The following is a 26,397-nucleotide window of genomic DNA, read 5'->3' on the forward strand; positions in this document are numbered from 1 at the left end:
GTCGGCCAAGTCCCCTCCTCATACGGCCTCCAAGAGCTTTCCGCCTGGATGTCGCATCCCTCCAGACTTACAGCCACTTTTTACCCCATTCCAGGAAACCAGCGCCCTGTGCCCCACTGCCAACCCCATCGCAAGCTCATATGCACAGTTCACTCCTCCTGGAAATCAGGGGGCCTCCATGCACAGGAAACAGATAATGCAACTTGGCATCGGGTGAACTGGGGTTGGGGGGTAGGGACGTTGCGCCCATTTGAGGTTGCAGAAATGGAAGGCAGAGAAAAATGGCAGAGCTGAATGCCATGCTTTGACCTCCAGATTGGATCATCCTAGGCCTTATCTTCTCCCTCAGTCTAGCAATGATCACCCGTGTGAACCCCTTGTGGCATGACACCAGCCTGGTTCCCTGTCTACCCACCCACACCCAGTGCCTCCTTCCAAATCACATCCACCTACACAGATCCCTGCCCTCCTATTTATTTATTTTTGAGACAGGATCTCACTCTGTCACCCAGGCTGAAGTGCAGTGGCACGGTCGTCACGGCTTCACAGCTCACTGCAGCCTCGACCTCCCAGGCTCCAGTGATCCTCCCACCTCAGCCTCCCAAGTAGCTGGGACTATCAGCGGAGGCGGGTGGATAATTTGAAGACAAGAGTTCGAGACCAGCCTAGCTAACAGGGTGAAACTCTGTCTCTACTAAAAATACAAAAAATTAGCTGGGTGTGGTGCCTATAGTCCCAGCTACTTGGAAGGCTGATGCGCGAGAATCGCTTGAACCCAAGAGGCGGAAGTTGCAGTGAGCCGAGATCATGCCACTGCACTCCAGCCTGGGTGACAGAGAGACTCCATCTCAAAATAATACAAAATAAAAATAAAAAACAAAACCCAGATCACTTGAGGTCAGGAGTTCGAGACCAGCGTGGCCAACATGGTGAAGCCCCATCTCTACTAAAAATACACAAATTAGCCGGGCATGGTGGCCATGCACCTGTAATCCCAACTACTCGGGAGGCTGAGGTAGGAGAATCGCTTGAACCTGGGAGGCAGAGGGTGCAGTGAGCCGAGATCACGCCATTGCATTCCAGCCTGGGCGACAGAGCAAGACTCCGTCTCAAAAAAACAAACAAAAACAAAAACAACAAAAAAACAAGTAGCTGGGACTAAAGCCTACCCCACCATATCAGGCTAATTTTTAAATTTTTTGTAGAAACAGAGTCTCGCTGTTACCCAGGCTGGTCTTGAACTCCTGGGCTCAAGTGATTCTCCCACCTCAGCCTCCCAAACTGCTGGGATTACAGGCAGGAGCCACCTCACTCAGCCTCTCCTGCCTTCTGACTATGATGCAAGGGTTCCTCCAGGGTACACAAAACCCACCCTGTAATTAATTGGGATCTGGACTCTGCCCTCTTATAAAAACACTCCCGAAACCTCCATCAACAAGAGGGATGAGTAACATGAATCAAAGTGTCCCCTACAATGGAATGAAACTTGGCAACAGAAAGGAACAGACTACTGCTACTCTCAAAACAGGGACTAATCTCAAAAGCACGCCGAACAAAAGAAGCTACAAAAAGCACGCACTGTATGATTCCATTTATAGAACATTCCAGAAAATGCGACTAATCTGTAGTGACAGACAGCACATCAGTAGCTGCTTGGAACAGGTGGGGGAGGGACATTGAATGAACTGCCCAGCATAGCCACTCTTAGGCATGTGACTCTCAGGTGAGGGCCAGGCGACTGTAGTCCCAGCTACTGGGGAGGCTAAGACAGGAGGGTCCCCTTGAGCCCAGGAGTTTGAGGCCAGCTAGGGAAATATAAGGAGACCCCATCTCTAAAAGAAAAATAAATAAATCACAAATATATATGTATGTGTGTGTGTGTGTGTGTGTGTATATATACGCATATACATATATATACATATATACACATATATACATATATACGTATATATACGTATATACATATACATACACATATATATATATTTTTTTTTGAGACAGAGTCTCTGTCACCCAGGCTGGAGTGCAATGCCATGATCTTGGCCCTAATTTTTAATTAATTTATTTATTTTTGAGGTGGAGTTTCACTCTTGTTGCCCAGGCTGGAGTGCAATGGTGCGATATCAGCTCACCGCAACCTCTGCCTCCCAGGTTCAAGCGATTCTCCTGCCTCAGCCTCCCGAGTAGCTGGGATTACAGGCATGCGCCACCATGCCCGGCTAATTTTATATTTTTAGTAGAGATGGGGATTCTCCATGTTGGTCAGGATGGTCTCGAACTCCTGACTTCAGGTGATCCACCCACCTCGGCCTCCCAAAGTGCTGGGATTACAGGCGTGAGCCACTGCACCTGGACATATATATATATATATATATATATATATATTTTTTTTTTTTTTTTTGAGTAAGCAATTTCTTTAATTTTATCAGAATCCAGGACACAACAAGAAAAGCACCCAAAAACCACATGGAGACAGAAGATGAGACACAACTCCTCCCCCACCCCTTCCCTGCTCTAGAGTGGGGACAAAGTCGGAGTGAGACAGCCTGGGGGAGACCTGAACCTCAGTCCAGCCCTACAGGCTCCAGGCCTGCAGGGAAGGAGGGTAATGGGGAGGCAGGGCCCAGCCCCCCAGTTTGGGGAAACAGCTGAGGGAAGGCCCCCCTCAAAAGGCTCCACCTCCTCACCAGCACTCCTGCCCAGGGACAGGGAGCCCACAGCAGCAAGGGGACCTCAGGGCCATGGCCACCTTCATGACTGAGAAGTAGCTGAGAGGAGGCAGGAGACACACGATTATCTGGGCAGAATCAGTTAGAGCAGGGGCCTGGAAGGGCCCCATGGGCCAAACCCTGAGGTCACAGGAGGGGGCCCAAAGCGGGGCTAGTGAGTGAGGTCCTGAGTGAGTGGGTCAGCAGCTGGGCCCCTTTCTCTAGCTTCCTGTAGCCCCTCCAATACTGCTGCCAGGGGGGCCTGCCTCCAGGGAAATGGGATAAGAAAGCAGCCTGCCCCTGCTGCAGACAGAGCCAGGTGGCTGAGGCCAGGAAGGAAGGCCTGGCCAGGCCTTGCCACCTGCCCCAGAGGCCCGTGGGAAAAGGACAGGCCAGGAAGGGTGGGGACAGGGGCTCGACTGGCTCAGATCCAAGATGGTGCCACGCTTGCTTGCTGAGTCCCCCATGAGCTGGGGCACCGCACTGGGGCCAGCGACTAGTTAGACAGAAGGCAGCAACTTCTCAAGAAATTCCTTCACAGCTGCCATCTCCTGAGGACAGCAGCTGTGCATGACACCCGAGTATATCTTGAACTGGACCCTGGCAGGTGTGACAACAGCCGTCAGGGTCCCAAACCGTATGGGCACCATGGGGTCCAGCTCCCCACGGCACTGGAGGATGGTCAGGCCCTTGCCACTGCCTTTAGCTGCCTGGGGGAAGGCCCGGTGCAGAGGCAGCCAGCAGCTCAATGCTACGATACCAGCCAGTGGGTGGGGGCAGGTGAGGGCCGTGTAGAGGGACAGGGCACCGCCCTGTGAAAAGCCTCCCAGGACGATTCGATTGGCAGGGATCCCGTTCTTCATTTCATGCTCAATCAAGGCCTGGATGTTCTCTGCTGCCTTCTTGATGCCAGCCTCGTCCTCTGGGGCATCTGGACTCAGCCCCATCAGGTCAAATCAGGAGGGTGTCACCATCTTCATGTTGAGAGTCACAGGGATCCTAGGCGCATGGGGACAGATGGACTTGACGTGAGGGAGCCGGACGGTGGAGAGGGCGTCAGCCCAGCTGTGCCCTGTGTCTCCAAGTCCATATAAAAAACTAACTGCGGCTGTTTCCCGCTCAGCTCCAGACACGGCGGCAGCATCAGTGAGAGGGGCGTAGACGTGGTGTTACCACACATACACCACATGGCTCCACGGCGGGAGCCTCCACTCCCTGGGGCTTCCGAGGCCGCTTGGGCGATTCTCCTCTTTCTCCCGCAGACACACACTCTTCCCCCTCGGCCACCCCCACTCCATATATATATATATGTCTATAAATGTATATATAAATATATTATATATAAATATAAAAATATATAAATATATTATATATAAATATAATATATATATAAATATATATATATATTTTTTTTTTTTGAGACTGAGTCTCGGTCTATCACCCAGTCTGGAGTGCAGTGGTGCGATCTCGGCTCACTGCAAGCTGCTTCCCAGGTTCACGCCATTCTCCTGCCTCAGCCTCCCGAGTAGCTGGGACTACAGGCGCCCGCCACCATGCCCGGCTAATTTTTTGTATTTTTAGTAGAGATGGGGTTTCACCGTTTTAGCCAGGATGGTCTCGATCTCCTGACCTTGTGACCCACCCACCTCGGCCTCCCAAAGTGCTGGGATTACAGGCGTGAGCCACCGCGCCCAGCTATATATATATTTTAAACAGTGAGGGGCTGTTTTGTTTTGTTTTTTGCTGGTTTTGTTTGTTCGTTTGTTTGTTTGGATGGAGTCCTGCTCTGTTGCCCAGGCTGGAGTGCAGTGGTTTGATCTCAGCTCACTGCAACCTCCACCTCCTGGGTTCAAGTGATTCTCCTGCCTCAGCCTCCTGAGTAGCTGGGATTACAGGTGCCCACCACCATGCCCAGCTAATTTTTTGTATTTTTAGTAGAGACAAGTTTTCACCCTGTTGGCCAGGCTGGTCTTGAACTCCTGACCTCATGTAATCCACCCGCCTCAGCCTCCCAAAGTGTTGGTATTACAGGCGTGAGCCACCGCGCCCAGCCCCTAATTTTGTATTTTTAGTAGAGACAGGGTTTCGCCATGTTGGCCAGGCTGGTCTTGAACTCCTGGCCTCAAGTGATCCACCCACCTTGACCTCCCAAAGTGCTGGGATTACAGGCGTGAGCCACTGCAGCCCAGCCAATACATACTTTTTTAAAGCTAGTAAATTTTTGGGTAATTTGTTACAAAGTAATAGCTAACTCACATTCCAAAATCTTAGAAGCTGGATAGTAAATAACAAGTACTGAGGGGCAATGTGGAGAAATTGGAACACAGGTGTCCTGTTGATGGGAATGTAAACTGGTACAGCTAAACCCAATGCAGTAGCTCATGCTTGTAATCCCAGCACTTAGGGAGGCTGAGGCAGGCAGATCACTTGAGCTCAGGAGTTCAAGACAAGCCTGGCCAACATGACAAAACCCCGTCTCTACTAAAAATAGAAAAATTAGCTAGGCATGGTGGTGCATGCCTGTAATCCCAGCTACTTGGGAGGCTGAGGCAGGAGAATCACTTGAACTCGGGAGGCGGAGGTTGCAATGAGCCGAGATCATACCACTGCACTCCAGCCAGGGCGACAGAGTGAGATTCCATCTCAAAAAAAAAAAAGAAAGAAAGAAAAGAAAGAAATATTTGTACACTCGTGTTCATAGCAGTAGTATTCACAAGAACCAAAAGGTGGAAGCAACCCCCAAGTGTCCACCAGCAGAGGGGGAAATAGATAAAATGTGGTTCATCCATGCAATGGAATATTATGCAGCCCTGAAAAGGCAGAAAATTCTGATGCATGCTGTGACATCGATGAACCATGAGGACATCATGCTCAGGGGAATAAGCCAGACACAAAAGGACAAATCCTGTGTGATTCCACTTGTAGGAGGTCCCTAGAGGAGTCAGATTCATGGGAGACAGAAAGTAGAATGGTGGGTGCCAGGGGCCATGGGAAGGAGGTGGGGAGTTAGTGTTTCATGGGGACAGAGTTTCAATTTGAGAAGATGAGAAAGTTCGGGACATGGATGTTGGTGATGGTTGTACAACCATGTGAATATGCTTAATGCCACGGAGGTGCACACTTAGAAATGGTTACAATGGCTGGGCACAGTGGCTCACGCCTGTAATCCCAGCACTTTGGGAGGCTAAGGCCAGAGGATCACCTGAGACCAGAAGTTCAGGACCAGCCTGGGCAATATATCGAGACCCCGTCTCTACAAAAAAAAAAAATCTAAAAAATAGCTGGGTGCAGTGGCACACACCTGTAGTCCCAGCTACTTGGGAGGCTGAAGTGGGGAGGATCACCTGAGCTCAAGGGTTCGAGGCTACAGTGAGCTATGATGAAACCATTGCACTCCAGTCTGGGTGACAGAGCAAGACCTCATCTCCAAAATTAAAAAAAAAAATTAAACTGGTCAATTTTATATTATATTGGACCGAAATTTAAATTTTTTTCTTTTTTCCTTTTAATTTCAGGAGAAACCTTTAAAGCCAATTGAAAAAATATATCTTCTTTCTTAGAGACGATGCCTCACTCTGTTGCTCAGGATGGAGTACAGTGGTGCAATAGTAGCTCACTGTAGCCTCAACTTCCTGGGCTTCAGCATTTCTCCCACCTCAGTCTCCCAGATAGCTGGAACCACAGGCATGCGCCACTGTGCCTGGCTATTTTTTTTTTTTTTTTTTTTTTTTTTTTTTTTTTGTAGAGACGGGGTCTCAGGTCTCACTGTTGCCCAGGCTGGTCTCAAACCCCTGGGCTCAAGCGATCCTCCTGCCTCAGCCTCCCAAAGTGCTGGGATTACACGCATGAGCCACCGTGACTGGCCCATATTTTTTTTAAGCTAGATATTATCATGTGGAAAGACTCACACAGTAGCAATGGGAATGTAAAGTGGGCAGCCTTTCTGATAAATAATTGGAAAGGATTGAGTATTGGTGTGCTATGACTCAGCCATCCCACTCAGCATCTATACCTGTGGCAGGTGTAACTATACCTGCAGCAGGTGCATCTATACCTGCGGCAGGTAAATCTATATCTACAGCAGGTACCATACCACCCTGTCTATATCCCTGAGCACTCACAGTCCCTGTGGGCAGGGAACTCAGAAGTGCCAGAGAGTTAACACCTCTCCACCTCCCTTCTCTGGAGCAACCCTTAGGCAGGGACAGACAGGAGCTGGTGGAGAAATACTTCAATTTCCTCGACTCTGTAATCCCAGCTACTCAGGAGGCTGAGGCAGGAGAATGGCTTGAACCCGGGAGGCGGAGGTTGCAGTGCGCTAACACCACTGCACTCCAGCCTGGGCAACAGAGTGAGACTCTGTCTCAACAAATAAAATAAAAAAGATGCTAGGCTGGGCGCGGTGGCTCACACCTGTAATCCCAGCACTTTGGGAGGCCGAGGCAGGCAGATCACCTGAGGTCAGGAGTTTGAGACCAGCCCAGCCAACATGGCAAAACCCCATCTCTACTAAAAATACAAAAATTAGCCAGGTGTGATGGCACGTGCCTGTAATCCCAGCTACTCAGCAGGCTGGGAGACTCACTTGAACCCAGTGAGGTTGCAGTGAGCTGAGATTGCACCACTGCACTCCAGCCTGGGAGACAGAGCGAGACTCCATCTCTCAAAAAAAAAAAAAAAAAAAAAAAAAAGCTTATTTCAGCATGTGGTTGCAAACATCCCCAGGGCACAGATCCCAAGAAACCTCTCAGAAGACAGGAAGTAGGCCAGGCATGGTGCCTCATGCCTGTAATCCCAGCATTTTGGGAGGCCAAGACGGTAGGATCTGCTTGGGCCCAGGAGTTTCAGACCAGCCTGGGCAACATAGGAAGACTCTGTCTCTACAAAAAAATAAAACAAATAAAGAAATAATTCAGCAGATGTGGTGGTGCGTGCCTGTGGACCTAGCTACTTGGGAGGGAGGGTGAGGCAGGAGGATCACCTGAGCCCAGGAGTTCAAGGCTGCAGGGAGCTAGGATCATGCCACTGCATGCCAGCCTGGGCAACAGAGGGAGAAAAAAAAGAAGAATGAAGAAGGAGGAGGAGGAAAGGAGAAGGAGAAGAAGGAGGAGGAGAACAGGAAGTGGAGGAGGAGAAGGAGGGGAAAGAGGGAGGAGGAGGAGGGGCAAAGAGAAAGGAAAGGAAAGAAAGAAAAGAAAGAAAGGAAGGAAGGAAGGAGAGAGGAGGGGGAGGAGGAGGGGGAGGAGAAGGAAGGCAAGGAGGAGGAGAGGGAGGAGGAGGGGGAGGGGGAGGAGGGGGAGGAGGAAGATGGGAGGGGGAGGGGGAGGAGAGGGAGGAGGAAGATGGGGAGGGGGAGGGGAGGAGGGGGGAGGAGAGGGAGGAGGAAGATGGGGAGGGGAGGAGGGGGGAGGGGGAGGGGGAGGAGGAGAAGGCGAAGGCGAAGGCCTAGTGCAGTGACTCACACCTATAATCACAACACTTTGGGAGGCTGAGGCAGGAGTTCAATACCAGCCTGGCCAGCATGGCAAAACCCCGTCTCTACTAAAAATACAAAAATTAGCCAGGCACAGTGGTAGGCGCCTGTAATCCCAGCCACTCTGGAGGCTGAGTTAGGAAAATTGCTTGAACCCAGGAGGCGAAGGTTGCAGTGAGCCCAGATCGTGCCATTGCACTGCAGCCTGGGCAAGGACTCCATCTCAAAAAAATAAAGAAAGAAAAAGAAGGCCAGGTGCGATGGCTCACGCCTGTAATCCCAGCACTTTGGGAGGCCGAGACAGGCAGATCACCTGAGGTCAGGAGTTCGAGACCAGCCTGACCAACGTGGAGAAACTCTCTACCAAAAATACAAAATTAGCCGAGTGGTGGCGCATGCCTGTAATCCCAGCTACTCGGGAGGCTGAGGCTGGGAATTGCTTGAACCCCAGAGGCGGAGGTTGCGGTGAGCAGCGATCACGCCATTGCACTCCGGCCTGGGCAACAACGGCAAAACTCCATGAAAGAAAGAAGAAAGGAAGGAAGGAAGGAAGACAGGAAGAGTCACTCCAAAGGAGAGACAACCTTTCTCACAGGTCCCTTCCTCAAAGCGGTCTTCAAGGAACCCCTTGTCCCTTGCTACCGCTTCACCTTGCTTTGTTATATATACAACATTTGTCACAAACTGGCATTACCTTGTTCTTTCGTTTGTCTTTTGTTTTGTTTTGTTTTGTTTTTAAAAGCCAGGTTCTGAGCTGCCACCCAGGCTGGAGTGCAGTGGTGCAATCATGGCTCACTGTAGCCTCCAACTCCCAGGCTCAAGTGATCCTCCTGTCTCAGCCTCTCAAGTAGCTGGGACCACAGGTGCACACCATCACACCCAGCTTATTTTTATTTACTTATTTATTTATTTTTGAGACAGAGTCTCGCTCTGTTGCCCAGGCTGGAGTGCAGTGGTGCAATCTCGGCTCACCACAACCTCCGCCTCCTGGGTTCAATCGATTCTCCTCCCTCAGCCTCCCGAGTAGCTGGGATTACAGGTGCGTGCCACAGCGCCTGACTAATTCTTCTATCATTTTTATTTATTTTTTGTGAGATGGGATCTCACTATGTTGCTCAGGCTGATCTCAGACTCCTGGGCTCAAGCGATCCACCCACCTTGGTCAGCCTCCTAAACTGCTGGGATTTAAGGCGTGAGCCACCCCACCTGGTCCCCTTTATTAGTTTACTTAGTGTATCTCTCCCACCCACTAGGACAGAAGCTCTCAAAGAGCAGAGAGCCTTGCTGGTCTTGTCCTGCAAGGAAGCTGCAGGTGCCGACAGACAACAGGTGCTCTTAAATCTCTACTAAATCCAAAAGGAAGTTTTGTCTTTGGACTCCCTGTGGCGGTCCCCAGAAGGTCCCTGACTTACAAGTTTCCAACCCTAGAGGTTTCCAGTCTCAGGCCCAGACCTGGTCAGTGTCAGGGCTTTTTTTTTTTCTTTTTTCTTTTGAGACGGAGTTTTGCTCTTGTTGCCCAGGCTGGAGGGCAGTGGCACGATCTCGGCTCACGGCAACATCCGCCTCCTGGGTTCAAGCGATTCTCCTGCCTCAGCCTCCCAAGTAGCTGGGATTACAGGCTTGTGCCACCACACCCAGCTAATGTTTTGCATTTTTAGTAGAGATGGGGCTTCACCATGTTGGCCAGGCTGGTCTCGAACTCCTGACCTCAGGTGAATCACACAAGTTGGCCTCCCAAAGTGCTGAGATTCTAGGCATGAGCCACCGTGCCCGGCCAAGTCAAGGCTTCTTTTACCCTGTCAGGGAGAACTCTCCCTCTCCCACCCTAAGTCCAGGTAGGAACATTTCCATGGATGGTTTTGTTTTGTTTTGTTTTGAGATGGAGTCCTGTTCTGTCGCCCAGGCTGGAGTGCGGTGGTGCAATCTCAGTTCACTGTAACCTCCACCTCCCAGGCTCAAGCGATTCTCTTGTCTCAGCCTCCCAAGTAGCACAAGCCACCACACCTAGCTAATTTTTGTATTTTTAGTAGAGACAGGGTTTCACCATGTTGGCCAGGCTGGTCTCAAACGCCTGACCTCAGGTGATTCACCCTCCTCAGCCTCCGAAAGTGCTAGATTACAGGTGTAAGCCACCGTGCCCAGCCCAAGCCTACAGAACCCGGTATTCCTAGGTGGTCTCCCATCCAAGTACTAACCAGGTCCGACACTGCTTAGCTTCCGAGGTGAGACGAGGATCAGATGCTTTTAGGATGGTATGGCCATAGATACATCCAAGGTTTTTCTTTTCTTTTCTTTTTTTATCTTTTTTTTTTTTTTTTTTTGAGATGGAGTCTCACTCTTCGCCCAGGCCAGAGTGCAGTGGCGCAATCTCGGCTCACTGCAAGCTCTGCCTCCCGGGTTCACGCCATTTTCCTGCCTCAGCCTCCTGAGTAGCTGGGACTACAGGCGCCCGCCACCACGCCCCGCTAATTTTTTGTATTTTTAGTAGAGACTGTGTTTCACTGTGTTAGCCACGATGGTCTCGATCTCCTGACCTCGTGATCCACCCGCCTCAGCCTCCCAAAGAGCTGGGATTACAGGCGTGAGCCACTGCGCCCGGCCTCCAAGGTTTTTCAGACAGAGAACAGATCAAGGTCCACCTCCACAGATTTGCTCATCTAAGACCCAGTTCAGGCCTCCCAAGTGGGGCGGCCAGGGTGGGGGTGGGGAGGCAGAGAAGCTGGGCCCCCCAGGACTTCGGAGCTGCTTGTGCCCCACTCCCCACCTGGAGGGCAGACCACAGTGTTGGGCAGGGACAGACAGGAGGGCATCCCCACTCTACTCAACTTGCGTTGGTTCAGCCCAGTTCCCGCCCGTGGCCAGAGCTTGAAGGGAGAAGCCGTCCCCTCCCCTGTCCTGTCCTCCCGCAACTCCACTCCCAGCACCTGAAAACTGCAGTCACCTGTGCCTTGGCTGGGCTTTAAGGCCAGGTGACTGGGCCTTGCGGGGTTAGAAGAAGCCCTTCTGCACTTTTTCTTTTTCTTTTTTTTCTTTTGGAGACAGGGTCCTTCTTGGTGGCCCAGGCTGGAGTGCAGTGGCATGATCGTAGCTCGCTGCAGCCTCTCAACTTCCCAGATTCAGGTGATCCTTCCACCTCGGCCTCCAGAGTAGCTGGGACTACAGGCACACACCACCACACCTGGCTAATTTTTAAAATTTTGTTTTTGTAGGTTTTAAAATTTTTTGTAGAGATGTGGTCCCACTATATTGCTCAGGCTGGTTTCAAACTCCTGGGCCCAAGGTATCCTCCTGCCTCGGCCTCCCAAAGTGTTGGGATTACAGGCGTGAGTCACAGAGCCCGGCCTCCACATTTTCTCGACAGGGTCCGTAAGACCTGGTTCCCAGAAAGGTGGCCGTAGAATGGCTTTGGGAGTTCAGGGTCCCCAGCTCCCTCAGTTTCCCCAGCTGCCAGGGTCCAGCCAGACTGCAAAGTTGCAAAGTTCTAAGACCCCTGCATCTCCCGCCAGCCCCGAGCCCACCAGGGCAAAGCAGCCTAGGACGGCTGTCTTTCCCCAACCCTGCTGATCGCGCGGCGCCTGGAGTAGGGTCGACCTGGGCGCGCCTGCGGCGAGGCGGGGCCGAGTCGTCCGGGGGCGGGGCGGGGCGGCTCCGGGTCTCCTGTCCCCGCCTGCCCTGACTCACCCTCGCGGCCCGCCCGGGAACTCTGCGGGAGTCGCGGCAGCTCTGCTCCCAGAGACCCAGGAGTTGGGCCCAGCGTCCCTCCCGGAACGGTGAGTAGGTGGCTCTTTGCCTCTGGATAACCCACGAGGTGGCAGGGTGGGGGTCGGGCTGGGAGTCCCCGGGTCTGGACAAGGGGCAGAGCCGCTCCAGGTGCGCTGGCCCTGTGGCCGGGGCAGGCCGTCCCGACACACCAGGAGCTGGGGTGGGGGTGCCGGCTGGTGCAAAGGGAAACCTGGCCCACGAGGTGCCCGTCCTGGGAGCCAGGCAGACGCGGCCAAGTCTCAGAGTGAAGATAAACAGGCTGAAGATAAACTTGACTTTGGGGGTCTCAACCACTTTCCCCTCCCCTTGGCATCTGGTAAGACATTGACAACTCATCCCCGGGAGACTCTCACAGCCCCACAACCTACCACTTGGGGTGGGTTCAACCAAGCCTGACCTCTGGTGCTCTTGAACTTATACACGTCCCAGATCTTCAAGTCTGCTGGCAGAGGCGGCTTGCAAAACCACTCGGCTGGGAATCCGCAGGCATGGGGCCTGACCCAGGACGGGCTACAAAGATGCCACCCTCCCCCACCCTAGACCCTCAGTTTCTCCCTTGCATAAATGTTTGAGGCTCAGCCGGACACCGTGGCTTACGTCTATAATCCCAGCACTTTGGGAGGCCGAGGTGGGCAGGTCACCTGAGGTCAGGTGTTTGAGACCAGCCTGGCTAACATGGTGAAACCCCATCTCTACTAAAAATACAAAAATTAGTGGCGTGTCCCTGTAGTCCCAGCTACTGGGGAGGCTGAGGCTTGAGTATTGCTCGGACCCAAGAGGTGGAGGTTGCAGTGAGTTGAGATTGGGCCACTGCACTCCAGCCTGGGCAACATAGCGAGACTCCATCTCTACAAAAAATCTAAAAGTTGGCTGGGCATGGTAGCACGCACCTGTGGTCCCAGCTACTGGGGAGGCTGAGGCAGGAGGATCACTTGAGCCCAGGAGTTCGAGACTACTATGAGCTATGATCGTGCCACTGAACTCCAGCCTGGGTGACAGAGCAAGACTCTATCTCTCTCTCTCTCTCTCTTTTTTTTTTTTCAAGATAGAGTCTTGCTCTGTTGCCAGGCCGGAGCGCAGTGGCACGATCTTGGCTCACGGCAACCTCCACCTCCCAGGTTCAAGCGATTCTCCTGCCTCAGCCTCCTGAGTAGCTGGGACTATAAGCATGCGGCACCATACCCAGCTAATCTTTGTATTTTTAGAGATGGGGTTTCATCATGTTGGCCAGGATGGTCTTGATCTCTTGACCTCGTGATCCACCTGCCTCAACCTCTCAAAGTGCTGGGATTACAGGCGTGATCCACTGTGTCCGTCAGGACTCTATGTCTAAAAAAAAAAAAGGTTGGGCCTTGTTTTCTACAAAACCCCTCTTAGGGCTGAAAACTGCTGGATGTTTCTTGCTTCTTCCCTGCCTCTTAGCATGGGCTGTGGGTGTGGAGGGTCTCACTCTCCCACCCTTCCCCCAGCAGGAACTCATCACCACATTTTTTGGAGGCAAGCGGCTTGAGGAGGACCTGGGAGGGAGGAGGGGTGAGGCATGGGTGGATGGAGCCAGGGCTGGTGGGAGCCACATGGTCTCAGGCTGGAAAGCCTTCCAGCCTGGCCTGCCACAATGCAACACAGCTCTTAGGTGCTTTTGGCAAAGATGCTGTGGTTTTTTTGTTGTTGTTTGTTTTTTGAGATAGAGTCTTGCTCTGTTGCCCAGGCTGGAGTGCAGTGGCGCAATCACAGCTCACTGCAACTTCCACCTCCTGGGTTCAAGAGATTCTCCTGCTTCAGCCGGGCACGGTGGCGCACGCCTGTAATCCCAGCTCTTTGGGAGGCCGAGGCAGGCAGATCATGAGATCAGGAGATCGAGACCATCCTGGCTAATACAGTGAAACCCCGTCTCTACTAAAAATACAAAAAATTAGCCGGGCGAGGTGGTGGGCGCCTGTAGTCCCAGCTACTCGGGAGGCTGAAGCAGGAGAATGGTGTGAACCCGGGAGGCGGAGCTTGCAGTGAGCCGAGATCACACCACTGCACTCCAGCCTGGGCGACAGAGTGAGACTCTCTCAAAAAAAAAAAAGAGATTCTCCTGCTTCAGCTTCCCCATTAGCTGGGATTATAGGTGCCCACCACCACTCCAGCTAATTTTGTATTTTTAGTAGACATGGGGTTTTACCATGTTGGGCTAGCCTGGTCTCAAACTCCTGACCTCAAATGATCTGCCTACCTTGGCCTCCCAAAGTGTTGGGATTACAGGCGTGAGCCACCATGCCCGGCAAGATGCTGCATTTTAATTAGAGGCTGTCTCCCAAGAGGGAACAGAGCAGTTACAATCCTACAGGCAGGACCTGGAGGTTGAATGGGTCAGGCTTCGAATGCCACTTGGAACTGTAGAAGCTTGAGCAAGTTATTTCTCTCCCCTGAGTCTGGAAAGCAAAGTCTCCGACAACCACGCTGCCTGGGTTGGGATAAAATGAGGCATTCAGTGTCTGGTGGAGGAAGCTGAGCGTATACGTCCCATCGTTGTATTTTCCCTGGCTCTGCCCCAATTCTTTGAGCCCCTGTTCCTGGACCTTCCCACCAGCCCTGCTCAGACAAAGTGGGGGCCTATTTTATGTCTGTGGAAATTTAATGGCAGGTTTGTGAGGATCAAGTTTGAGTCATGGAGACAGATAATGATAGCCCCTGTGGCTGCCCCCCGGTCCCCTGAGTGTTGCTGCCTTCTTGTCTGCGATTGTGCACCTGGGATGGCTATTGGTGGAGCTTACACCAGGGTGGCAAGGAGAGGAAGTTGGTCCCTGCTCGGGTGTGTGTGTGTGTGTGTGTTTTGTGTGATTTCTTCTGCAGCCCCCAGAGTCAGGAGTTTTTGTTTTGTTTTGTTTTTTTGAGACAGAGTCTCACTCTGTCGCCCAGGCTGGAGTGCAGTGGCGAGATCTTGGCTCACTGCAGCTTCTGTCTCCCGAGTTTAAGCAATTCTCCTGCCTCACTCTCCCGAGTAGCTGGGATTACAGGCATCCACCACCACGCCTGGCTAATTGTTTTTGTATTTTTAGTAGAGACGGGGTTTCACCATGTTGGCCAGGCTGGTCTGGAACTCCTGACCTCAAATTATCCACCTACCTTGGCCTCCCAAAGTGCTGGGATTACAGGCGAGAGCCACCGCGCCCAGCCCCAGTCAGTAGTGTTTTGCTTGCTGTGTTTGAGATAGGGTCTTGCCCAGGCTGGTTCATGGCTCACTGCAGCCTCTAACTCCTGGGTTCAAGCAATCCTCCCACCTCAGTCTTCCAAGTAGCTGGGACTACAGGCATGCACCACCACACCTGGCAAGATTTTAGATTTTTTTTTTTTTTTTTTTTGAGACGGAGTCTCGCTCTGTCGCCCAGGCTGGAGTACAGTTGTGCAATCTTGGCTCACTGCAGGCTCTGCCTCCCAGGTTCACGCCATTCTCCTGCCTCAGCCTCCCAAGTAGCTGGGACTACAGGCGTCTGCCACTATGAACGGCTAATTTTTTGTATTTTTAGTAGAGACGGGGTTTCGCTGCATTAGCCAGGATGGTCTCAATCTCCTGACCTCGTGATCCGCCCGCCTCGGCCTCCCAAAGTGCTGGGATTACAGGCGTGAGCCACCACACCCGGCCCAAATTTTTAGATTTTTTTGTAGAAATGGGGTCTGACTATGTTGTCCTGCCTGCTCAAACTCCTGGGCTCAAGCAATCCTCCTGCCTCAGCCTCCCAAAGTGCTGGAATTACAGGCCTGAGCCACTGCACCCAGCCTGGGGTCAGCGTTCTTAGGTAAAGCAACTGAGCAGTGTCCCTGCAGGATCCTTCGAGGACTCAATGGATGGCTGGAACCAAAACAGGACGTGAGGGTCCCTAATGCTGGGTCCCTCTGAAGCTCAGTGTGTGTACTTGGACTTTATACCCTCGTGCACAAATATGCATGACCCAAAATGACCCCAAGCATCCATTTTGGTGGGTGCAATGTACATATTCATCCCCTGGGGACAGTTGAGCTGTCCTGGTATGTTTCTACCAGATTAGATACTGGTGACCCAGGCAGACTGGGATATTTGTAGTCGGGTTTCTTTTCTCTTCTCTTCTCTTTTTTAGAGACAGGGTCTTGCTCTGTTGCCCAGGCTGGAATGCAGTGGTGCAATCTTGGCTGACTGCAACCTCCGCCTCCCGGGTTCAAGGGGTTTTCGTGCCTCAGCCTCCCGAGTAACCGGGACTACAGGCACCCTCCACCATGACTGGCTGTTTTGTATTTTTATTTTTATTTTAGTTTAGTTTTGAGACAGAGTCTCGCACTGTTGTCTGGGCTAGAGTGCAGTGGCGCAATCTCAGCTCACTGCAACCTCTGCCTCCCAGGTTCAAGCGATCCTCCTGCCTCAGCCTCCCTAGTAGCTGGGATTACAGGCACCTGCCACCACGCCCAGCTAATTTTTTGTATTTTTAGTAGAGACGGGGTTTCACCACGTTGGCCAGGCTGGTCTCTAACTCCTGACCTTGTGATTTGCCTGCCTCGGCCTCCCAAAGTGCTGGGATTACAGGCGTGAGCCAACTGCACCTGGCTAATTTTTGTATTTTTAATAGAGACGGAGTTTCACCATGTTGGCCAGGCTGGTCTCGAACTCCTAACCTCAAGTGATCTGCCCACCTCGGCCTCCCAAAGTATACTTGGCTTTTTGCTTAGGGCAGGGAGTGTGAATGAGCATGAGGGCCAGGCCATAGTGCGAAGGACCCTGTGCTCTGGGCACCCCCTTGCATGGATCTGGGTCTGGGTGAGTCACTGCCTGAGTCAGGGAACCCATGACTTTTTTTTTTTTTTTTTCCCCGAGACAGAGTCTCGCTCCGTCTCCCAGGCTAGATTGCAGTGGCACAATCTCAGCTCACCACAACCTCCGCCTCCCAGGTTCAAGCGATTCTCCTGCCTAGCTGGGACTACAGGTTCATGCCACCATGCCCGGCTAATTTTTGTATTTTTAGAAGAGACGGGGTTTCACCATGCTGGCCAGGCTGGTTTCGAACTCCTGACCTTGTGATCCGCCTGCCTCGGCCTCCCAAAGTGCTGGGATTACAGACGTGAGCCACTGCGCCTGGCCCAACCTATGACATTTTACACTTGCATGGTGAGTCCCCGTGTGGGCAGGCTGTACCCACACCCTTGCCTGCCTATCTGATTCCCCAGACTGAAGTGGGGGCCTCTGAGGGGGTAAAAGGATGTGGTCTTTCGGGACTGCTTGGCCTTTAGCTTGGTGGGTGGAGCCTGTATCCTACCTTGTTTTAACCCAGGAGTCACCCCAAAATATGGGGGGGACACAAACTGAAAAGGGAGGCTCAGACGTGTCAGAACCGTTGGCTGAGTCGTGGGTCAGGGGACCAGGGTTTCCCTAGATTCTTCCTGGGGAGATGGACGGGGAGCCAGAGATAACTCCCTGATGGGCAGATGCCCTCCTTCCTGGCCCAACTCCTGTCCCGTTACAGATTATCTTTGTCTTTTGTTTTGTTTGTTTGAGATGGAGTCTCACTCTGTCACCCAGGCTGGAGTGCAGTGGCGCGGTCTCAGTTCACTGCCACCTCTGCCTCCCCGGATCAAGACCCTCCCACCTCAGCCTCCAGAGTAGCTAGGATTACAGGTGTGCGTCACCACACCTGGTTAATTTTTTGTGTATTTTTAGTAGACTCTGGGTTTCACCATGTTGGCCACACTGGTCTCGAACTCCTAACCTTAAGTGATCCACCTGCCTCAGCTTCCCATAGTGCTGGGATTACAGGCATGAGCCACCGCGCCCAGCCCCAGTTACAGATTATCTATCTGGACAAGGACAGGAGGCTCCCAGGACTGGGGGAACTTGGATGTTGGCAGAAGTGAGCTGGTCTAAGGTTCCCCACCTTCCTTGTTCCACCTCCAGCCTCTGGGGAAGTAGGTACCTGCCTGGGAGAGTGACATCTCAGCTCGTGCCCCACGCCCCAGTGTGATTTGTGGCTGGCCTGTCTGTATCTGCAATAATGATAGCTTGGTCTAAAAGGAGACCCTGGGAACAGACAGAGTGGGCTGGCCAGGAGCCTGACAGCACAGCCCTAGCCTGGTCGCAGATGTCACCTGACAACTTTCCATTTGTAAATCCTCCTTCCTCCTCGGACATCCGGACACCCCATTGCCCCCTCTCAGAGCCCAGGTCTCTGGTTTCTGCCTGTGATTCTGGGCTGTAGCCCCTTTAGAAACTCAGGTGTCCTGGTCACCTCCTACCCCCAGGGCTGACTAGCCTTCAGCTTGGCAGTCCCTGCCCCTGGGGCCCTGGTAACCAGAGCCAGGCTCCAGCCGGCTTTTCCGGTTGGAGGTTGGAGGTGGTGCCCAGAGTGCCCCTGGAGGGGGTGGAGGGGCCTACACCCCGGAAGTCCTGAGCCTTGGAACGCTTTCAGACCTGGTGGCGGTGGGAGCTGGAGCTGGCCCAGACGCTGAGTGTCTGCGGTCAGGGAGCATCGAGGCAGATGTTTTCAGGCCTTGGTGTCAGGGGTGGGAGAGGGATGCCTGGTTTTGGGGAGGGGGCCACCCGAGGAGGCTGGAGGGCGGCGGCCCTGTGGACTATCCCTCATGTGCTCTTCGAGGTCAGACAAGTCAGATCAAGTGCAGGGGTGCCCAGAAGGGAACAGTGGCCGCTTGGTTCTGGGCAGGTGGTGACGTCTGCATGGAGGGTGACTGAGGCCAGGCTAAGAGGGAAGTGGGGGCACACACTTCGGTGGTTTGGACAAGTTTGGGCAGGGAGGGTCACAGGCCTGCCTGTGTCCGGCTCCTCGGAGGACCCCCTGCAGAGCCTCCCATCCTGAGGGTCTCTCTCTACACCCCCCATCTCGTCCTGTCCCACAGGCAGCATGATCCCAGTGGCCGAGTTCAAGCAGTTCACGGAACAGCAGCCTGCGTTCAAGGTGCTCAAACCCTGGTGGGACGTGCTGGCCGAGTACCTCACCGTGGCCATGCTCATGATTGGGGTCTTTGGCTGCACCCTCCAGGTGAGGCCCTCCCTTGGCAAGGGGGCATGACCAGAGGGGCGGGGCAGGTGTCTGGGGAAGTCGGGAAGCCTTCTCATCACCCAAGAAAGAGAGGAAACTGAAGACAGAGCCCCACTCAAAGGCCAATCCAGACCCCTTATCTTCCTTACCTCCATAGCCAGAAGCACCGGAGTACCCACATTGCTATGCCATTCCATATCTTTTTTTCTTTTTTGAGACGGAGTCTCACTCTGTCACCCAGGCTAGAGTACAGTGGCATGATCTCAGCTCCCTGCAACATCTGCCTCCCGGGTACAAGCGGTTCTCCTGCCTCAGCCTCCTGAGTAGCTGGGATTACAGGCGCTCACCACCACGACTGGCTAATTTTGGTAGTTTTTTAGTAGAGATGGGGTTTCACCATGTTAGCCAGGCTGGTCTCGAACTCCTGACCTCAAGTGACCTGGCTGCCTGGGCCTCCCAAAGTGTTGGGATTACAGGCGTGAGGCACTGCACCTGACCCTTTCTTTCTTTCTTTTTTTTTTTTTTTTTGGCTAAAAACAGACAGGGGCCGGGCATGGTGGCTCACACCTGTAATCCCAGCACTTTGGGAGGCCAAGGTGGGAGTATCACTTAAGGCCAGAAGTTTGAGACCAGCCTGGCCAACACGGTGAAAACCCGTCCTTACTAAAGACACAAATATTAGCCAGGCATGGTGGTGGACACCTGTAATCCCAGCTACTTGGAAGGCTGAGGCAGGAAAATTGCTTGAACTTGGGAGGTAGAGGTTGCAGTGAGCCGAGATCATGCCACTGCACTCCAGCCTGGGTGACAGAACGAGACTCCATCTTAAAAAAATAAAATAAAATAATTGAAAATTAAAATAAAGAAACACGGTCTCATTCTGTCATTCAGGTTGGAGTGCAGTAGCATGATCACAGCTCACTGCAGCCTTGAACTCCTGGGCTCAAGCGATCTTCCCACCTCAGCCTCCAGAGTAGCTGGGATTACAGGCACACACCACCACGTCCAGCTAATTTTAAAATTTCTTGTTGACACAGGGGTCTTGCTATGTTGCCCAGGCTGGTCTCGGACTCCTGGCCTCAAGCCATCCTCCCACCTCGGCCTCCCAAAGTGCTGGGATTACAGGTGTGAGCCACTGTGCCCGGCCCCATATTTTCACAATGCTCAATTTTATCCCTAGAATCTGGAAAGGACTGCAATTGCTATATGAGTTTGTTACTTCGGTTGTAACAGAGTAGCAGGGATTGAGTGGCTTAAATAACCAGAAATGTTTCCTCTTCTGGGTCTGGTTCTGGAGGCCAGAAGTCTGAGATCAAGGCGTCAGTTGTCAGTGAGGGAGAATCTTCCAAGCCTCCCTCCTAGATTTTTGCAGCTCCAAGAGTTCCTTGGCTTGTAGATGACATTCTCCCAGTATTTTTCTTTTTCTTTTTTTTTTTTTTAGACAGAGTCTCCCTCTGTCGCCCAGGCTGGCATGCAGTGGTGCGATCTCGGCTCACTGCAACCTCCGCCTCCCGGGTTCAAACAATTCTCCTGGCTTAGCCTCCCAAGTAGCTGGGATTACAGGCGTGCGCCACCACGCCCGGCTAATATTTTTTTGTATTTTTAGTAGAGACGTGGTTTCAGTATGTTGGCCAGGCTGGTCTTGAACTCCTGACCTCGTGATCAGGATCAGCCTGCCTCTGTCTCCCAAAGTGCTGGGATTACAGGCATGAGCCACTGCGCCTGGCCGAGACAGTTTTTTTTTTTTTTAAGCAAGCTCTGTCACCTAGGCTGGAGTGCAGTGGCGCAATCATAGCTCACTGTAACCTTGTACTCCTGGCCTCAAGCAATCCTCCTCTACCACCCCCGTGTGGCCCCCCCTCCCACTGCCTCCCAAATCACTGGGATTACAAGCCTGAGCCACCGCACCCAGCCTCTCCCTGTATCCTCACGTCATCTTCTGTCTTTGTGTCTGTCTCTGTGTCTATGTTTCCCCTTTCTCTAAGGCGCAGTCATACTGGGCCCACCCTACTGGCTTTGTCTTAACTTGACTACCTCTGCAAAGACCCTATTACCAAACAGGAGCCGCCTGACGCAGCTCAAATAATACCACATTCTAAGGATTTGGAGTTGGGACTTCAACATCTTTTGTGGCGACACGATTCAACCCAACTCCTTTTCTCAGACAAAGACCAGTGCTTTGTCAGTTGTGGTGGCTCATTCCTGTAATCCCAGCACTTTGGGAGGCTGAGGCAGGGGATCACTTGAGGCCAGGAGTTCGAGAGCAGCCTGGCCAACACGGTGAAACCCCATCTCTACTAAAAATACAAAAATTAGCTAGGCATGGTAGTGCGTGCTTGTAGCCCCGGCTACTCAGCAGGCTGAGGCAGGAGAATTGCTTGAACCAGGAGGAGAAGGTTGCAGTGAGCCAAGATTGCACCACTGCACGCAGCCTGACAGAGCGAGACTCTTGTCTCAAAAAACAAAAACAAAAACAAAAAAAACAGTGCTTAGAGGTTTAGCAAAACTCTTCCAAAATCACAGCTGGCTGGCAACAGTCAGAGATGGGGGGTGCGGGGGTCTCCCACTTTCAGCCTGCTTTTTCCCCATCCCCCTCATTTTCTCTCTTTTTTAAATTAATTTATTTTTGAGACAGAGGCTCACTCTGTCACCCAGGCTGGAGTACAATGGCGCGATCTCAGCTCACTGCACCCTCCATCTTCCGGGTTCAAGCGATTCTCCTGCCTCAGCCTCCCGAGTAGCTGGGCTTACAGGTGCCCACCACCATGCCCGGCTAATTTTGTATTTTTAGTAGAGACAGGGTTTCACCACATTGGCCAGGCTGGTCTTGAACTCCTGACCTCAAGTGATCCACTCGCCTTGGCCTCCCAAAGTGCTAGGAGTACAGCCCTCATTCTCTTTTGCTCCTCAGGTGACACAGGACAAGATCATCTGTCTACCCAATCATGAGCTCCAGGAGAACTTATCAGAGGCCCCGTGCCAGCAATTGCTGCCTCGGGGGATCCCTGAGCAGATTGGGGCCCTGCAGGAGGTTAAAGGCCTTAAGAACAATTTGGACCTGCAGCAATACAGCTTTATTAACCAGCTGTGCTATGAGACGGCCCTGCACTGGTATGCCAAGTACTTCCCTTACCTCGTGGTCATTCACACACTCATCTTCATGGTCTGCACCAGTTTCTGGTTCAAGTTCCCTGGCACCAGCTCCAAGATTGAACACTTCATCTCCATCCTGGGCAAGTGTTTTGACTCTCCATGGACCACCAGGGCCCTATCCGAGGTCTCCGGGGAGAACCAGAAGGGCCCAGCAGCCACCGGACGGGCCGCGGCCACCACAGTGGCCACGGCAGGGACCGGGCCGGGGAAGGCAGGGGAGGGTGAGAAGGAGAAAGTGCTGGCGGAACCGGAGAAGGTGGTGACCGAGCCTCCAGTTGTCACCCTGTTGGACAAGAAGGAGGGTGAGCAAGCCAAAGCCCTGTTTGAGAAGGTGAAGAAGTTCCGCATGCACGTGGAAGAGGGCGACATCCTGTACACCATGTACATCCGACAGACGGTGCTGAAAGTGTGTAAGTTCCTGGCCATCCTGGTCTACAACCTGGTCTATGTGGAGAAGATCAGTTTCCTGGTGGCCTGTAGGGTGGAGACGTCAGAGGTCACGGGCTACGCCAGCTTCTGCTGCAACCACACCAAGGCCCACCTCTTCTCCAAGCTGGCCTTCTGTTACATCTCCTTTGTGTGCATCTACGGACTTACCTGCATCTACACGCTCTACTGGCTCTTCCACCGGCCCCTCAAGGAGTACTCCTTCCGTTCCGTGCGGGAGGAGACTGGCATGGGGGACATTCCTGACGTCAAGAATGACTTCGCCTTCATGCTGCACCTCATCGATCAGTACGACTCCCTCTACTCCAAGCGCTTCGCCGTCTTCCTGTCTGAGGTCAGCGAAAGCCGTCTAAAGCAGCTCAATCTCAACCACGAGTGGACGCCCGAGAAGCTTCGACAGAAGCTGCAGCGCAATGCCGCGGGCCGGCTGGAGCTGGCCCTCTGCATGCTGCCGGGTCTGCCAGACACCGTCTTTGAGCTCAGTGAGGTGGAGTCACTCCGGCTGGAGGCCATCTGCGATATCACCTTCCCCCCGGGGCTGTCGCAGCTGGTGCACTTGCAGGAGCTCAGCTTGCTCCACTCGCCCGCCAGGCTACCCTTCTCCTTGCAGGTCTTCCTGCGGGACCACCTGAAGGTGATGCGCGTCAAATGCGAGGAGCTCCGCGAGGTGCCGCTTTGGGTGTTTGGGCTGCGGGGCTTGGAGGAGCTGCACCTGGAGGGGCTTTTCCCCCAGGAGCTAGCTCGGGCGGCCACCCTGGAGAGCCTCCGGGAGCTGAAGCAGCTCAAGGTGTTGTCCCTCCGGAGCAACGCCGGGAAGGTGCCAGCCAGTGTGACCGACGTTGCCGGCCACCTGCAGAGGCTCAGCCTGCACAACGATGGGGCCCGTCTGGTTGCCCTGAACAGCCTCAAGAAGCTGACGGCATTGCGGGAGCTGGAGCTGGTGGCCTGCGGGCTGGAGCGCATCCCCCATGCAGTGTTCAGCCTGGGTGCGCTGCAGGAACTTGACCTCAAGGACAACCACCTGCGCTCCATCGAGGAAATCCTCAGCTTCCAGCACTGCCGGAAGCTGGTCACGCTCAGACTGTGGCACAACCAGATCGCCTACGTCCCTGAGCACGTGCGGAAGCTCAGGAGCCTGGAGCAGCTCTACCTGAGCTACAACAAGCTGGAGACCCTGCCCTCCCAGCTCGGTCTGTGCTCAGGCCTCCGTCTGCTGGATGTGTCCCACAACGGGCTACACTCCCTGCCACCCGAGGTGGGCCTCCTGCAGAACCTACAGCACCTGGCCCTCTCCTACAATGCCCTGGAGGCCCTGCCCGAAGAGCTCTTCTTCTGCCGCAAGCTGCGGACGTTGCTTCTGGGCGACAACCAGCTGAGCCAGCTCTCGCCCCACGTGGGTGCCCTCAGGGCCCTCAGCCGCCTGGAGCTCAAAGGCAACCGCTTAGAGGCGCTGCCAGAAGAACTTGGCAACTGTGGGGGGCTCAAGAAGGCGGGGCTCCTGGTGGAAGACACGCTTTACCAGGGTCTGCCGGCAGAAGTGCGGGACAAGATGGAGGAGGAATGAAGCTGGGGTGGGGCCATTTTAGGTAGAGCCTTAAAAATGCTTCTGCCCTGGAATCTCAACCATTGTCTTCCAAGACAGGAAGCCAAGTGGGTACAGGCCAGGAGATCGGGGGGGGGGGGCAGCTGTGTCATCTTTCTGGGGCCCAGGAGGATCTGGGCTGGTTTGTCTGGGGAGACAGACAGGATGTTGTGGAGCTGGGGTGGAACCTGGTATGGAGGGATTAACTCAGTCATGGCATTCTCCGACCAAAACCACACCTGTGTCTCTGGCAGGCTGGCTGGCCTTGCTCCCATCCCTAGAACTGCTGCCTCTCCCTGGATATTCCAGCTCAATTAGTGCCACATATGGGGGAAACGACACATCCCAGTGGGATTTCCAACACTCCCCCTCCCCATGCAACAAAGCAACTTACTTCTGGGGTTCTCTCCCAAGGAGAGGACACAGACACAGTTGTTTGCTGTGTTATATGTTAGCTCCGAACAATGGTTCTCATTTGGCTAAGCATCAAAATCACCTAGGGAGTCGGTGCAAAACAAAATATCCCAGTCCCCTCCCCTGAAACACTGACTCAGGAGGTTTGGTTGGGGGCCAGGAGTCTGTTCCTAAATATTCCAGGTAGTTCTGGTGCAGGTAAGTGGCCCTGAGACGGTATGTTGGGAAATGCTGATGTAAAGGTATCAGGGCCGGGCGCTGTGGCTCATGACTATAATCCCAGCTGTTTGAGAGGCCAATGCAGGAGGATGGCTGAGCTCAGGAGTTCGAGATCAGCCTGGGTAACATAGCGAGACCCCACCTCTGCCAAAAAAAAAAAAAATAGGGTATCCAAATATCTAGATTCTGATCCCTTTTGAGGTCCTAGACCCTTTGAGAAACTGATGAAGCCAGGCACCTCCTTCCTCAGGAAAATGCTGGTGTACAAATACACACAAAGCTCTTCAGGCAGCTGATAGATTTCCCCCAGAGAGCTATTCAAGGACTTCCTAAGGTGGGTGGACTCCAGGGTTAGGACACCTGCTATAGAGGTGACATTTTTCCAAGGACAAGCAGGGACTTTGGTCTTGACTGTTCTCTGGGTGCTTAATAAATAATACTAATTATGCAAGTTCTAGTTTTGATCTCTTATGTGCACTCCTGTCATTGTCTAACACCGTCCATTAGGGCCAGACATAGTGGCTCATGCTTGTAATCCCAGCGCTTTGAGAGGCTCAGGTGGGAGGATCGCTTGAGCTCAAGAGCTTGAGACCAACTGGGCAACATAGTGAGATCTCATCTCTACAAAAACATACAAAAAGAAGTTGGCCAGGTGTGCTGATGTGTGCCTGAGGTCCCAGCTACTAGGCAAGCAGAGGCAGGAGGATTGCTTGAGCCCAGGACCCAGGAGGTTGAGGCTGCAGTGAGCTGTGATCACACCACTCCACTCCAGCCTGAGCAACAGAACAAGACCCTGTTTTTCTTTCTTTTTTTTTTTTTTTGAGACGGAGTCTGGCTCTGTCACCCAGGCTGGAGTGCAGTGGCGCAATCTTGGCTCACTGCAACCTCCGCCTCCTGGGTTCAAGCAATTCTCTGCCTCAGCCTCCCAAGTAGCTGGAATTACAGGCGCCTGCCACCATGCCCGGCTAATTTTCGTATTTCTAGTAGACACGGGGTTTCACCATCTTGGCCAGGCTGGTCCTCTCCTGACTTCGTGATCCATCCGCCTTGGCCTCCCAAAGTGCTGGGATTACAGGCGTGAACCACCATGCCCGTAACCTTTTATTTCATGTGACCAAGTAACACCCGTGTGCCAGAATCAAGGATGAGTCTCATGTTCTCAGAGCAGAGGCACAGAAGGCTGCCTGGAAGACGGAAAGGTAAAGACCTCAGCTATAACTCTACACTTGTGTATGCTCCATCCACAAGTCGTCACCAGAGGAGTTCCGACAAGCCGGTAACTCTCATCCCAAAGTGTTCCCTCGTTGGACCAGAAGCTGGAAGGGCACTTGGCAGAGTGCCTGGCCCTGGCCACCTCCCAGGTGTCCGCAAAATCAGAACTTCCTTCTCGCATCTAAGAGCAGAGGGAAGCCGCTCTTGGGGGGATCCCTGGGTTCCAGATGGGACATTTCCCCAGCACCCGTCGGACCACTTAAAGGAGTGGTTTAGGCTGCCGGGGGCCCAAGCACTGGCACCTAACCCCAGGGCCCCTCCTCAGATAGGAATTCTCCACGTCCAGGCACTGGGCTCACGTTCCGGGTGCGAGATAAGCGGGGCGTCTTGAGGTTCTATGTGGGTCTGGCCAACAACTCTGGCCTT

At 53.2% G+C, this 26,397-nt stretch overlaps 1 protein-coding gene and 2 pseudogenes across 1 annotated transcript; 1 reads left to right on the plus strand and 2 right to left on the minus strand.

Moving 5' to 3' along the window:
* Nucleotides 1-2,087: 2,087 nt before the first annotated feature.
* LOC100977755 (acyl-protein thioesterase 2-like) lies at nt 2,088-3,888 on the minus strand (annotated as a pseudogene).
* Nucleotides 3,889-8,135: 4,247 nt separating this feature from the next.
* On the plus strand, nt 8,136-25,210 carry LRRC8E (leucine rich repeat containing 8 VRAC subunit E). The gene is made up of 3 exons (XM_003809986.5): nt 8,136-11,951; nt 18,802-18,944; nt 21,856-25,210. Exons 2-3 carry the CDS (start codon nt 18,807-18,809, stop codon nt 24,106-24,108), a joined length of 2,391 nt encoding a protein of 796 aa, XP_003810034.1. The 5' UTR covers nt 8,136-11,951; nt 18,802-18,806; the 3' UTR covers nt 24,109-25,210.
* On the minus strand, nt 10,328-10,447 carry LOC117977124 (5S ribosomal RNA; annotated as a pseudogene).
* Nucleotides 25,211-26,397: the final 1,187 nt, after the last annotated feature.

The sequence above is a fragment of the Pan paniscus genome, chromosome 20 (genome assembly GCF_029289425.2).
Source record: "Pan paniscus chromosome 20, NHGRI_mPanPan1-v2.0_pri, whole genome shotgun sequence".
In the NCBI taxonomy this organism is placed as follows: domain Eukaryota; kingdom Metazoa; phylum Chordata; class Mammalia; order Primates; family Hominidae; genus Pan; species Pan paniscus.